The 14,079-nt window shown below is 36.5% G+C and overlaps 1 protein-coding gene across 2 annotated transcripts in view; it reads left to right on the top strand.

The window, feature by feature from the left end:
* The window catches only part of OLFM3 (olfactomedin 3), a 41,774-nt gene that overhangs the window by 6,510 nt on the left and 21,185 nt on the right, over nt 1-14,079 (top strand). Inside the window, exons 3-4 of one of the 2 annotated variants that reach the window (XM_087419948.1) lie at nt 3,056-3,191; nt 9,626-9,781. In XM_087419948.1, the coding sequence (XP_087276074.1) occupies nt 3,056-3,191; nt 9,626-9,781 (292 nt within the window). Of the gene's footprint in view, nt 1-3,044; nt 3,192-9,625; nt 9,782-14,079 lie in introns of both variants that reach the window. The other variant, XM_004420766.3, reaches the window with a different exon arrangement.

Consider the following 14,079-nt stretch of genomic DNA (forward strand, 5'->3'; position numbering starts at 1 on the left):
CCTAGCTGAAACTACGGAAGCTATGTCTAGATATATAAATCCCGTACAGTTACTCAGCTTAAACCTTTAATTATATCATTGAAACTACTCTGCTAAACTGTTCCTATTTCCATTCTGCAGATAATCTCTTCATTTTTTCTTCTGTAATAAAAAGAAGATAACACAATAATCTTTAAGATCCTATCTGATTCTAACAATATATGATTCTAAGTACATCATTCTATCCTAACTGGATATTCAGGCATAAATGCTAGAAAGAAGGGATGAGGGGAGTGAAAAAGAAAAGAATGGTAATGAATCCACCACCCCAGAAACAAAAGGCAGCACAGGACACTTCCATGAACTATCTGAAAAAGGAGACTAAAAAGATAGGTTTGACACCGTTTGCTTTTCGTTGTAGATCAAAGACAAGGACTATGACATCTTCATGAGTTTCTTGAGTTTATAATTTATAGCTTCCCCAATATTTGTTCATGACTGCTGTTGGAATGCCTATCAGCACCCTGTATGATTGTTGCTAAAGCCCTTGAAAAGAAAAAGAATTGTGTTGGTTGGTGGTGTGATGAGCTGGGGCCTGGGATAGAATAAGGAGGAGATTAACTCTGTTCTGCTGTGAATTCTGGAGACAGAAGATCCTACAGACTACAGTAGATACATGGAAAGAGAAGTCAGCCTAGTTTAGTCCTTTTGCTTCCAACCCAGCAAAGCACTCAAGTCTACAGGCAAACAGACCAGCCCAGTAACACTAGGCATTTTGCAAGATAGTTCTCTGCTGATGTCCATTCACCTCCTTGTTCCTAACCCCATCTCAGTTCCTGGCCCTCAGCCCTTCTCTCACCCTTCCTCAGCCTGGCCCCTCCAGCCTGATTCCATAAATATCTTCTTTTCTAGACTAAATTCATCTCCCTCTTCTGATCATACAAGAAATACCTCCCTGTCTGCTGAATCCCCGGAAACGACAGAAGGAAAGATAGAGGAAGGCTGAAGTATTTCAGATTTCAGTTGTAGAAGTAAGCCACAGATTACCTAGAAGGAGCCCCATTGATTCATCTGATATTTCCACAGGAAAAACAAATTCAGATGCAAATTGGGTGGTTTGTCTATGTAACATCTGTTAGGTAGTTTTTTTCAATATTCATATGATTGACCTTTAAAAACAATTATGTGTATGTTCAGCATCATATTGATATGGCCAAAGCATTGGAATTAAAAGCAGGACTCGGGAGCTGCACCAGCCAACCAGGAGGCCGCGTGTGGCTCTTGAGCACTTGAGATGTGGCCAGCCCGAGTTGAGGTGTGCCTTAAGTGTTAAAATGCACTCAATTTCAAAGGCAGTACCCAAAAAAGGAGAAAAAACCAGAATGTAAAGTACCACGTGAATAATTTTTATACTGATTACATGTTGAAATGATAACATTTTGGATATACTGAGTTAAATAAAATATATTGTTTTTATAACAAATAATATATAATAAAATATATTGTTAAAATTAATTTCACTTGTTTCTTTTTACTTTTTTAAACGTGGCTACTAGAAAATTTAAAGTTACACAAGAGGCTTTCATTATATTATGTTGGGCAGCACTGCTCTGGAGCATACTGTCTGGCCTCATGCATAGCTCTACTGCATCCAAGCTGTGCGTTCTCAGGCAGGTTAACTAATTTTCTGCTCTGTGAAATGAGAATAAGAATAATTCCTGCTTCTTAGATGCTTCTTTCTACCCTTGCGTCAGCAACTCAGTGGATGTGAGCTGTCTCTTGGAATAGGGCCTGACCTTGAGTGGGCAGTGTTCTTGACTAGGCAATCCCCAAAGAGAAACTCAACTGAGAGTCGAGCCACTGATACTCGCAGCAGCTGGAGAAATGACTGAGTGCCTCTATGGGAAGTGCATCATGGCACCCACAACTTCTCTTTGTACAATAGAGAGCGTTATATTCGAAGTACAGTTCTTCCTGAAAAATAACTAGACAAAAAAGTGAGGATACTTATCTTTGTACTTGATAGAATGAATTTGATATGGCAGATAGGAAACATCCAATATATCTAGCAGCTGAGTGTAAAGTAATTGTTGAAATAAGACATATGAAAGACAACCATACTAGACAATATAGATTAAATGCCTAATGAATAGTACAGACGGTCCTTTAGAACAGGTAGAAACTATGAGGGCTGAATAAATTAAAGGTTTATAAAGGAGGTATTCTAAGCAGGAGAAACAAAATGAGTAACATACAAAGATATGAATCAAGGCAGCATGCTTTCAGCACGCACATAGACCAATTTGGTTGGAGAAAAGTTTCCTGTAGGAAGATGAGGGAGGCAAGATTAGACACATAAATAGGAGGCAGACTGCAGCAGAACTGGAATGCCACTTTAAGCCAGAGTTCTAGGAAGGTAGGGTGATAAGTGCAAAGAAATAATCTGGGAAGATCAATTTGGCAGACTATGCCAAAATACTTTCCTTAGCTCCTCTGGGACTCTGCATCCTTTGCAAAACAATGCTGATCTAATTATTTTTACCCTATATTCTCATATGATACCTTTCCAGCTTTATTAATAATTGGCCCTTCCATACATGCGAAGCTCCTTGAGATAGAGGTTTGCTTCAGAATATCACACGTGAATAATAATCAGAAAAAAATATGCTACTAAGTACTATTTACTGTTGAGAAAGACAATCTAACAGATCTGATGTAGAAAGAGTGGTGATATGTGACTAAGTTGTTATCAGATGCTTCTAAAGTTGTATTAAAATGTCCATATATGACAAAAAGCATTAGGAAGTGATGTAGGATCAATAAATTGTTAATAATATGGAACCTAAAGAAAGAGAAAGATTCTCCTTCTGTGCATTGATAAGGAAGGTGTAACTAAATGAAGCTCTGCTGCCTATGTAAACTGTCTAGTCTTTCTTTTTAACTTTAAAGAATAAAAACACAAACATTATCAAAAAAGATGCTTTGCTTAAAATGCTACAAACCCAAATTCTCTTTATCCTATAACGGGGGTCTGTGTTTTGTGTGTTTGCCATTGGTTTCCTCAGACTCAGATTAGTCCCAAAGAAGGGTGGCAAGTGTACAGCTCAGCTCAGGACCCTGATGGACGATGCATTTGCACAGTGGTTGCTCCAGAACAAAACCTGTGTTCCCGGGATGCCAAAAGCAGGCAGCTTCGCCAACTGCTGGAAAAGGTAAGTGTCTTGTGCCCCCCGTGAGTAGTTTTATTGAAAACTACCATTCTTTTTTTAAAAAAATAAGGGAAAGCAAGTAGGCAAGGGTGAGTAGGGTCCTTCCAATTTTTGTTCCTTTTAGATAAACTTTTTCCCTTTCCTTGAAAGGAGAACCTCAAGCTTCCTACTCTATTGTTCTGCTTATATGACTTTTTACTTTTCCCAATCTTGCTTTCCTAAGACTGGCTCCCTATCATGTATCTTAACATCCAGTCGGTCTCTCCTTAAGAGAAAAAAAAACAAGAAGTCTTATTCGGAGGCCAGAAATTTAGCCTCAACTCTCAGGTTCATACTAGGTTCTGTGAGCTCATAGTTTTGTATCCCATTAACAACCTTGCAAGGAAGTTAAAATAATGGCATGCAATCTGCAAGCTATCTGAACAGACAATGAATAATTCCATGTATTTATCATCATTCTCCAAGTCATTCCTTTGAACATTAAGCTCCTCAATTTCATTCAAAAGCATTCTCTCCATATAATTTGCTTAAGCCGGATCTACAACAATCAAATGCAGAATGTCCTTGATTTATTTCTTTTACAGATAAAAGTCAGCGCATGAAAGGTTATTTATGTTTAGTTTGGGGAGGAAAAAAACCAATGAATGTTTCTTTCAATTATTCTCATTCAGACTTTCACTGTGTTGGGCTCTGAATACAGTAGGACAGCTGGGGTGGCCAGACTGACGGAAGGATGACAACATGTTTGAATTTTAAGTACCTTCAGGGATAATAAGATAAATTAGGTAGCGTGTGCTTTTAGAGGATATCACGGTCAACAATTCACTCTGTGCAATGTCATTTCCGTGATCATCCACACAATTATCACATTGAATAGGAACTTGTACAGAAAATTAAGAGAAACTAGAAAAATGAAAGCGTCAAACTTGTTAATACAAGCATTCATAGTTTATGCAATTTCAAGCCTAACCACAATAACTTTCTTCCACTGCCATATAATGAAAATGAACTTCCTCTGTGTACATTATTTGGAAGTCTATTGATGTTCTAAGACTTTAAGAAGACATTTTCATGTTTTTTTTTTTACAAAGATTAGTCTCTTTTTCCTCCCCCTCTTCTTGCAGCTATCATCATCTGTTGGCTCTCTCTTCTTAAGTTTATTTTTTTAAATAAGATCCCATCTTCCCTGCTCCTTCAATATCTGTCCACCAGACAAGAGCAAATGTCATTTTCATTCAAGTTAATGACTCTAGCTAATGTGCCTCTCAACTGTTAGAAATCATGACATATGAACTATAATTATTCACAGGTATTGTTTTCCAATCTTGATTTTCTTTATTTCTATAAAAAAAATCAAATATATAGTTTAATATTGTTTGGTTACTAGGGAAATTCATTATATTGGTAAAAGATTTAATCTTTTAAATCCAATTTTGCTTTTCTAGTAAATTGTATTTCCCCCCAAATTACTGACTTTCTGCTCCAATCTTCTTTTCTATGTAAAAATATCGTTTTTTCTACATCAATGATGGTGAAAAACATTTTCTTACACATCACAACCTTATTCGTGTTACTGTTTTTCAGTACAGCACTGCATACACAAACCCACACATAGGCTCAGACGTTTCTTCAAAAATCAGTTGAAAAAATTCAAATAAAGTATGAATATCAAAAAATGGATAATACCCTCTACAGGTCCAAAGCCAAATGTATTCCAGAGCTATGATAAAACCAAGACTTAGCAAAGATGAGTAAGGCAAAAAACTACAACCACGGAGGTTGATTGAAAACAATCACTGACATTTATACAACCACTCTATCCAATATGCAACTTGTTTGATGTTTTAAAGAAATTCTCTAGAAAATCACGTCTTTACAAATTCATCAATACCTAAGTGACAAAAACAAATAAAATGTATTAATAAAATCAAAGTCACCACAAGTTAGATTTATCAAATTTGCCATTTGGTAGTGTTATGCCAACAGAGGAATAGTAAATTGTGTGCACTACTCAGAGTGGCCTGAAGACTGGTCTGCTGCACTGAGCCGAAGACGTAACATCTGAAACAAGCATTCCTTCTTCACTCTGAGCCAGTTCTTGCTGACTTCTCTATAGTTTCACGTAAATCCAAGGTACCAGGTGGCAAACAGAAGCATGACCTTTAAGCAGCCAATTCACCATTAACCAAAGGATTGATTTGGTCATAGAAAAAGGGAATATTGTTAATAATAATGATATTAATGACAACAGTTTTCATCTATTATATTTGTATCCACTCCATTCAATCCTCACAGCAGAGGTAGTTGTCCATCTAAGTTTATATAAAAGGAAACTTGTGCTTTTTCAGATTAAAAAACCTATCAATGTCACTCAATCAGTAGACTGTGGAGCTATTCCAGATCAGTTTTGCGTTTTCTCAACACCATGTCAGTGTCATCCAGAATGCCGCTGGTGGTACCCACAACTGTTTAACTGGTGTTCTGTCAAATATTTTTAACAAGTAGTTATATTGCTGAATATTAGAAAAAATACAATTGGTTTCACAATATTTCAGGTCTTAGTATGCCCAAACTAAAAATACTCACTTAAAAAAAAAAGTTTATTTGTTAGCTACATAGCTTCCCTGTACAGTTGAAGATGTCCTGCATTGTCTAGGTCAATATTTCCTAAAGCGTGATTTTTTGGAATAGGATGTCAACAACATCCTCCCAATAAAATAATTTTAAGAGGGGTGGGCCTGGTGGTGTGGTGGTGAAGTTCACGTGCTCTGCTTTTGCAAACAGCCTGGGGTTCCCAGGTTCGGATCCTGGGCGCAGACCTATGCATTGTTTATCAAGCCATTCTGTAGCAGGCATCTCACATAAAATGAAGGAAGATGGGCACAAATGTTAGCTCAGTGCCAATCTTCCTCAGCAAAAAGAGGAGGATTAGCAACAGATGTTAGCTCACGGCTAATTTTCCTCACCAAAAAATGAAATTTAAGAAACATTATACATATACTTCACTCTCGAAGATTTCCATCACAGAGTTTAACACTAAAGTTTCTGTGAAGACCTACAGTAAAGAAATCTCTGTTTATTTTTGTTAACTCCAAGGCTATCCAAACATATTGAACCATAGGACTTTTTTTTTTCCAAGTAGCTTCCACACTAATTATGAATGAGAGTGAAATCGAAGTTAATGTGTGTTTAAGTTCAGAAAGGTCTCAGACATTTTTTTTTTCTTTTTATTTTTGTTTTTGTGAGAAAGATTAGCCCTGAGCTAACATCTGTTGCCAATCCTCCTCTTTTTGCTGAGGAAGACTGGCCCTGGGCTAACATCCATGCCCATCTTCCTCTGCTTTAAATGGGACACCACCACATCATGGCTTAATAAGCAGTGTGTAGGTCTGTTCCTGGGGTTCCAAACCTGCAAACCCTGGGCCACCAAAGTGGAAGGTATGAACTCAACTCAACCACTATGCCACCGGGCCGGCCCCCTGGATATTTTATTTATACAAAGAACCAGGATAAATAAAGAGTTCAAAACAATTATCAATTAAGGGGGACCACGAGCTTGCCAAACTATGTGGAGAGGGTCTAAAGCCCAGGGACACGTATGGAAAGCTGAATTGCAGAACATAAGAGACAAGCAGACTAAAAGAGGAGCCACAGTAGATGGATCTCCTTCCTACAAGTGTAATTGTGGAGATCCAATCTCTGGTATTATCAGGAAACTGATGCTTAGTGGGTCTCTGTAACCAGTGGGAGACTAAATAGTCCTAGGTACAGCCAGCAGGAAAAGCAAAGGGCAACCCAGAGCCAAATCCTTTCCAATTAGACAGCTCCATTACCCCTAGCCATTACCCCAAATGCAGCTCTTATAATTATACATGATTCTACAATATAGAAGGTCACAATCAAGTCTCAGCAAAAATTCTCTCAGTGTGTTTTGCCACAAGACAAATAAAGTTGAAAATTAACTTGACAGGGTAAGTCAGAGACAAAATAAAAGAGAGACTTTTTAATTTTATTTAGAATACCTCACTTGCCTATCATTTTTTAATTGTACAGACTCTGCCCAGGTACATAGAATTCCTAGAAGAATATTGGCCGTACCAGTGATGGGTGTCTTCACAGACAAATGCCATATTCAAATGTATAGACAGCTTCTTTAACTCAAATGGCTTTTCTTTACTCATGCTTAACCATAATGGAGTTGAAAATTATTTTGAAAGCTTTGCATTTATCCAAGATGCAGTTACCGTGCTTTCAATATTGTCTCAGTAATTTTGTGCTGCACTAAAAATTAAAAAAGTGAAGCTTTCTGAATGTAGGAATGATAGGAAATTAAGAAATATTTGGGAGTCATGTAATGCTATAGCCTAACCAATGACAGGAGGAGGAAACTGTTTAAAATATTAAAATACTAATTACCTATTACTACTATTGGAAGCCTAAGATAATTTTACCCAACAGATATTCATTGAGCAATTTATTCTGTGCCTGGTTCTATGTAAGGCCTTGGAAATAAAAGGTATGAATAAGACACAGTTTCTAACCTCATGGAGCTCACAGAAGGGCAGCCACTTCTCTGTTGCCATCCAACACACACATTCCATAATTAGTTTTACAATAAGCTTGACTGTAATATGTCCTGAAAAGAGAGGATTTGTAAAGGGTAGGACTATGGATCAAGACAGCAGAAAAAGAAACAAGAAAATGTGACCTTCTCTGACAAGAAAAGTGGAGGAACTGAGGCAAGCCAAGGCAGCAGAATTCACTGCCTTTTCTGAATGTTCCAGTTCTGAGGAATGTATTAACAAGGGGCTCTTTATAGCTAGCTGGTCCACTAAGCTTTGTGACTTTACCTGATGACAAAAATCTGTCTCTGAACAAATCTTCCCTTCATTATTTGTAACTTTCAAGTTTTGCAATGAAAATAACTTTTTACTTATAACATAAATAATACATGTTTATTAAAAGAAGTGGAATAACACACAAAAAAATATAAACAAAGTAAAACTCACCTGAAATCCCACTACCATTTTTTTGGTGTCCATGCTTTTATGTATTCATTTATGCAAATAAAATATAATTCTATGCAGATAGATTTATATATATAATATTTACCAGGGACCCTTTTCTACAATGTTTATTTTGCTACTTCTTGTCTCACCCACACCTCACCCCTCACCAGAAAACTAATGTCAACACCCTAATATGTAGCCTTCTAATCCTTCCATACCTTTCTCCATGATTTTTTGCTTATGTACTCCATTTTCTTTTACATATATGTGTGCATGTATGTTGGGGTGGGGTGAGAGAAAGAGAAAAAGACAGAGAGAGAATTTGCTTTACAATAAAAGAATCAAATTATATAAAGATCTTTACATTTGCTCTTCTCACTTGCTTTTCTCATGGAAATTCCTCCATGTTGACCAGTGTTTCTCAAAATTTAATAAACATAGGAATCATTTGGGGACCTTTATAAAATGCAGATTCTAGCTCAGTAGCTCTGGGGTGGGCCTCAAGATTCTGTATTTCTGACAAGCTCACAGGTGATGCCAAAGTTGTTGCTCTGTAGACGATACTTTGAGTGGCAAAGGTATAGAGATCTATCTTAATCTTTAAAATAGTTTATTCGTATTCCATTCCTCAATTCATTTAACAGCTCTCCTAGTATTAGAGGCTTTCACTTTGTTTTCAGGTTTTTACTGCCACAAAAATTAGAGCAGCCTCTCTTTCCTCATTTCTACATGTTTTATAGGTCACCTATTTCCTACTTCTAAAGAGTATGGGGTTCAATGAACCCGGGATGGTGCCATCAGCTTAACACGCGTTTATTGCCTATTTACTCAACACTTGATAACAGTTGCCGTTTACCAGATCTCTTAAACAGTAGGCTCTCCCAGTTAGGAAGTGTCCCAGCACTACCACCACTCCTCTTGCTCAAGTCAGTCTCACCCCTGGGAGTCCTTAAGGTGCAGCTTGACGTAACTGCACAGCAATGAACGTATTTTGGTCTATTGGATACTTTGTTACCATCCACAATTGCTAAGTATCCCAGATCTTGAAGAAGTCAGAGTTAATACTTATAGAAATAACTTAGTTTAACATTTAACAGAATGGGGCAGTATAAGCTTACAAAGCCCTGGAATGAAAATTCTATTTTTAAAATTTATTTTTCTGATATATTAAATTCTTATTTATATTTAGTCATCTCTAATGGTAGAATGTCCGTTTTATTATTTCTTGCCTAGGTTTAATTTTCTATTGCTGAATTTTTTGAATGCTTATCATGAAGAATTATCCTTCTGGAAATATGTTGCGTGGAAATGCAATAATGAATTTGGCACTTCCAGTTCTCTATGTTAGTGTCATTTTTGTTCCTTCAGTGGTGATTGTATATACTTGTAAACAGACAATAATGTACAGCCAATGTTCTTCTTTAACAGGTTCAGAACATGTCCCAGTCTATTGAAGTCTTAAACTTGAGAACTCAGAGAGATTTCCAATATGTTCTAAAAATGGAAACCCAAATGAAAGGGCTGAAGGCCAAGTTTCGGCAGATTGAAGATGATCGGAAGACACTAATGACCAAGCATTTTCAAGTAGGTTTGACTTCTGCGATCTTGTCAATCCAAATGAGACACTGAGAGCGATGGACAGCGACACAGCACTCAGCTAGAAATAACTGTGCATTGGCCCATACATGCAAGGTTAAAGACTCACTGGAGATGTCAATCATCTCTCTACTGAAACTGACCATTAGCTGGTAGGAATGCATGGAAGACTTGCTGTAAAAATAGCCTCATCCTCCTAGAATTGGGTGGAGTTTCTAGATAGATTTACAGGCACTTCAATATCTAAGACAAGGGGAAATCTCAAGGAAAATTAATAATTAAATTTTTCAACGTTTTTCTGATGACTTTATGCTCAGCTAATATGAGGAGAAATCTAGAGAATATAAATTATTAAAAGAAGCAATAATACCATTATTAAGAAAATATAAAAAGAGGGTTGTTTCATAATTTGACACAAATAAAGTCTTCTTTTAGACTTTGTTTATTGCAATTATCTAGAAACACTGAAAATAATGCTTTAAGCATGCTATGTAGACTTAATTATTAACTATTTATGACAAGTGTCATAGATTTAAAAAAACATCTGACCATGGTAATGCCATTTGAGCCTCTATTAAAAAGAAATAATCTGCCTTACAAAGATATAGCACATAGTTTATAAGACACACTGTGGTTTTATAAAAATAATAGCCTCTGTTTTCCCTGCCAATTAGTAAATGAGGTTGACTGCTGATGATGAGAGAGTGGGCCTGAATTCAAGCTCTTGGTCAAGCATTAGAAGTGCTTTTCACACATAAGGGTGATGAGCAGAGAGCTAGTCAAGGACATGCAACGGGATCTCTGCACAGCACATTTTAATGTGGCGGAAATTTTCAATTGTGAAATTGAAAAGACAATTTGTGATTGTCTTCAGTGGTGCTGAAACGCCTGAGTAAAGAAGTGTAGAAAACAGTCTTGTACTTAACCGGTTTTAAAGTTTTACCAGAAAGGCACAACAGAAGGAACAGAGGGTAAGAAAGTTGAGGGTATTGATAAGAGAAGGGGCTGAAGTGATGAATCACAAAGTTTAAGTTGAAGAGAGAAGTAAACAAAGCCAGGAGATTAAGAAATTAGAACAAGACCTAGAAGATACAATATATTTAAACATTATTGGAAGTGTGAGAATGAGTGAACTGGACAAATAGAGAATTTATGGGAGAATGGTAAACAGAGAAGAATATAAGGATGAGAAACAAATGAATGAATTTTAACCAATATTTATTGAGCACGTACTGTGTGCAAGGCAGTGTTGAGCCCGCTGCTGGATATATAATATGTAATCTCTCATCTCTAAAGACAACTAACAAATAGGCAGATAAAATTGATAGTAAATCGAGGCATAAATATTACTTAACAGCACGAAGAGAAGAGTAGTTAATTTTGTTTAATTTTGTTTAGAGAAGATCAGGGGAAGAGTTTCCAGGTTTGGCAATATTCAAGAAAGCAGTTTGGACTAGTGCCCAACCACTCCCTCCCCCCAAAAAAACTAAATCACAGAGGAGATCAAGGAAACCAAAAGGTTTTCAATGTCAATTTTCAACGTTCAAAGTTAGGATGTAAACTGCAGAGCAATAATGTGAGCCTGATGCTGAAGCCATCAACAAAATAGGAAATGGTAAGCTGGCACTTACAGTGCAGGGGAAGCATTCCTGGAAAAGAAGAGGGAGAGAAGGAGAGGAGCTCAGGGTCTCTGGCGTGGAGTGAAAATCATTTAAGTTCAGACGGACAGCTTGAGGATGCCAGGGCTGGCAGGGCCAGGGACACATGACAACAAATATGCATCTATGGAAACTCTTGGGAGAAGAAAGCAAACAAAGAAATAAAAAACTACCAAGCTGAGAGAAACACAAGGAAATAATTTGCCTATTCCATGTTGGCCCAGCAGCAGGCAGGCTACGAACAAGAAAACTGAATTTTCAGGCAGCACCAGATGACATAATGATTTTGATTTTCCTAGTTCATGTAACCCAAATAGATACTGAAATTATATGTCAAAATCCAAATAGCAATAATTATAATGACATTATTTTTCTGAAGAATTTCACTTATCTAGCACATACTTCTGGGCACTTTAAATATATATTAACTAATTTAATCCTCACAACAATCCTCGGAGGTAGGCACTATTTTTATCCCCATCATTCAGATGAGGAAACTGATGCACAAAAATGTTGATCACTTTGCCCAAGGTCGTACACCTAATAAGTATCAGAACCACAAAGTCTAGCTCCTAAGTTAAGCATCCTAATACCAGTGACACATTGCCTCTTGGAGTAGACTGCAGCTCTCTGCTATAAAAATAATAATAAAAATTAGATGTTCAGTATACATTTGTTGACTTTATTTGTTCACTGAGTCCTACTATGAGTCAGATTTTATTCTAGGTGCTGAGGTGCCATATTTGAGAAGAAATGGAATATTCCAAAAGTAAGCTTAACATCAAAGAATACTTCTAAATCCAAACAAAATCCTTTTCTGGCACACCATTTTCAACTTACCAAAAACCCTAAGTAGGTCTTGTCTTCTACATTCTTTAAGATGAAAAGCTTTTCTAGTTATCATACTTGAGACTATGATTCTTATATGAAGAGATCACTATTGGGCAAGATAGTCTAGCTATATACAACCTCAGCTATAAGAGCAACAGAGTAGAAAGCGAAATTCTAAAAGGGATTAGCAAGCACAAATCTGTGCTATTCTACTTTAATCTTTTAAGTATTTGATATATACATTGGTTGGACTTTCCACTGTTCTTTGACAAGTTTCCAGTGTTTCAAGATTGACTACCAATAATCAAACTATGGATTTTTGAAAAGATCTAAAAATATAAATACCTATTTTTTTAATTCACGGGAAAAAATGCCACCAAAATTGTGACATTTAATGCTCTCTTTTTGATATTCCCATAGTAAAATGTAAAACTCTTCATTGTAACAGTTGCTATAATATGCGACAAATGGTACTGATAGAACTCTTCTCATTAAAATCCTAATGAAGCAATTGTGTCTTCCTTTAGGGATGCCATAAGATGCTCAGACTAATAAGTTTATTTCAAGATAAGCAAAGCTCTGCAATTCTGCCTTTTGACTGTAATATTTATGAATCTTTCTCATTATTAAGACTCTTTACCTTCCCATTCAACATGGACATTTAGACAAATTCAAAGAATTCCGAGCTTACACAAGTGGAAATTTCCCTACAAGGAACATAAACCCCTATTCAGGGTAGCAATGGGAGTTCCTGCTATTTTAATGCATTTATAGTGATAACATCTTCTAAATGTAATTTTAAAATATAATTTTCATCTCCTTAAATTAGTTAGTGTACAGCATGGTTTCTGACAGCACCTATGGATTATTCTCAAGTGATCATAACAGTGGCAGCTCTTTCCACAAATTACATCATCTGCAATAAACTCCAACTGAATAAAACTCATGAAATATTTTCAGTGACCACCACCACCAAGTTAAAGGAAAAGAAGAAAAGGTGACATGTCTGGAAATTGAAAGTGAAACTGCAGGTGTGGCTCAATCCTGTGATGCTTGGAGTGAGGGGCGTTATTTTGGCCACATACACTTCTTGATCCTTAGATGAAAACTGATGTTTCAGTTTCAAACAATTCTGTGTAACTAGCTCTTTTGTCACGTAAACTATGAGCATCTTTGTCCCTGGAAGAGTTAATTCACTACATGGATGAGCAACTCCACCTTACATAAAGAGCTCTAAATTATCTATGCTGAGGCAAATGGAGTCAGAGCGTGGGCAATGATTCAAAATGGTAAACAGCAACATACATTTCTTTGAGCTTTGAAAGGCTTTGCATGATTTATCATATTTGCTGAACTTACCTTCCTAATGATGCTGTGCTAAGATGGATATTAAAAAGAGAAGGCACACCCAAACACAGTGGAAGGACAGAGTGGTGGTAGGCCATAATTGGAAAAATTCAAAATGTTAGGGAAAAGCTGTTCCAGGATCCAAAGTTTCCTGTAAGTACCCCTATAACATAGACAATCAATAAATGGGTAATTAGACTTAACTACACAGGCATAAGAAATTTGACCTATTCCTAATAACTCAAAATTAGAAGATGGACCCTGCTTATATTTCCTAACTACATAATGCATTATTCACTTTATAGAATGCTACCAGAAAGTGAGATAATACATAAACCCTTAATTGCTACCATAAGATGTTTTTGTAATTATGACAAGGATCAATTTGTTTTATAGAAAATCATGTAACCATTTAAAGAGAGGTTCTTACACCGAAAAGCTGAGATAAAT

This window comes from Ceratotherium simum, chromosome 2 (assembly GCF_057802395.1).
Source record: "Ceratotherium simum simum isolate JZ-2026a chromosome 2, ASM5780239v1, whole genome shotgun sequence".
Taxonomy (NCBI): Eukaryota; Metazoa; Chordata; class Mammalia; order Perissodactyla; family Rhinocerotidae; genus Ceratotherium; species Ceratotherium simum.